We start from the raw sequence: 1039 nt of genomic DNA, 5'->3' as shown, positions 1-1039 counted from the left end.
CTCTCCATCCGCATCGTGGAGGGCAGGAACCTGCCCGTCAAGGACATGTGAGTGGTCCCCGCGGGGGCAGGGAGGGGTTTGGGTTGGGGGGGCCATCCCCGGGAGGGACCCCCCTCTGCCCCAGGAGTGCTGCGGGGTGTCCCCTCAACACGTCCCTGTTGGGGATGCCATCCACCGGGTGTCTTTGGAGTGTTTCCCTTGCTTTGGGGGCTTGGCCAGAATGGCTTGGTGTCCCCCCAGCAGTGCATATACTTTGGGGGTTCCCTCCAGGGTGGTTTTAGGTTCCTCTTTGCTTTGGGGGTTCCCTCCAGGGTGGCTTTCATGTCGCCTTTCTTTGGGTGTCCCACCCAGGATGGCTTTGGGGTGTCCCCCCATCAGGGTTCTCCATAGGGTCTCTTTGGGATCCCCCTTGCTTTTTGCGGTTTCCTCCAGGGAGGCTTTGTGGTTGCCTTGCTTTGTGAGTTCCCCCAGTGTGGCTTTGGGATCCTCCTTGCTTTGGTGGTTCTGTCCAGGGTGTCTTTTTGTGCCCCCAGTAGTTCTCAGCGCTTTGGGGGCTTCTCTCGGGAGTGCCGGGATGTCCCCCGCGGTTCGGGGACACCCCCAGGAGCATCCCATGTTGTGGGGTGCCCTCAGCAATGCTTTAGGGTACCCCAGGCAATACTCCAACTTTGAGGTGCTCCCTCTGTGCTGCCGGGGGGCAGGGCTGCCCCCACCACGCAGGGACCCCCACAGGGACCCCCGGACATGCAGCAGGACCCGGTACATCCGTCCTCCCCCACAGGAGCAGAGGGTGCCCCGGTGCTGTGGTCCCTGTCCCCGCTCTGTTCCCAGCCCCGGCTCCATCCCACCATCCCACCTGGCTGCGATCCGGGGGGCTCCTCTGGCGGTCCCTCGGCTCGGGATTTCCCTCCCAGAAAATCCCGGCGTGGTTCTCATCGCTCCGATCCTTATGGGGCGGGATGTGGGGACTGAGTTGGGGTGGGACGAGGGGAGAGCACCGGCGCGCCCCGAGCCACCAAGGCAGCGGGAAGCTGTTGAG

General features: G+C 63.9%; 1 protein-coding gene across 1 annotated transcript in view; it reads left to right on the top strand.

Moving 5' to 3' along the window:
• The window catches only part of LOC103763722 (ras GTPase-activating protein 4), a 14026-nt gene that overhangs the window by 4415 nt on the left and 8572 nt on the right, over positions 1–1039 (top strand). Inside the window, exon 2 of the mRNA XM_029961258.1 lies at positions 2–47. Within this exon, the coding sequence (XP_029817118.1) occupies positions 2–47 (46 nt within the window). The remainder of the gene's footprint in view (position 1; positions 48–1039) is intronic.

The sequence above is a fragment of the Manacus vitellinus genome, unplaced genomic scaffold, assembly GCF_001715985.3.
Source record: "Manacus vitellinus isolate BGI_N305 unplaced genomic scaffold, ASM171598v3 scaffold_32_pilon, whole genome shotgun sequence".
NCBI lineage: Eukaryota > Metazoa > Chordata > Aves > Passeriformes > Pipridae > Manacus > Manacus vitellinus.
Note: the sequence above shows the minus strand (reverse complement) of the source record. Positions and strands in the feature narration are given on the sequence as shown.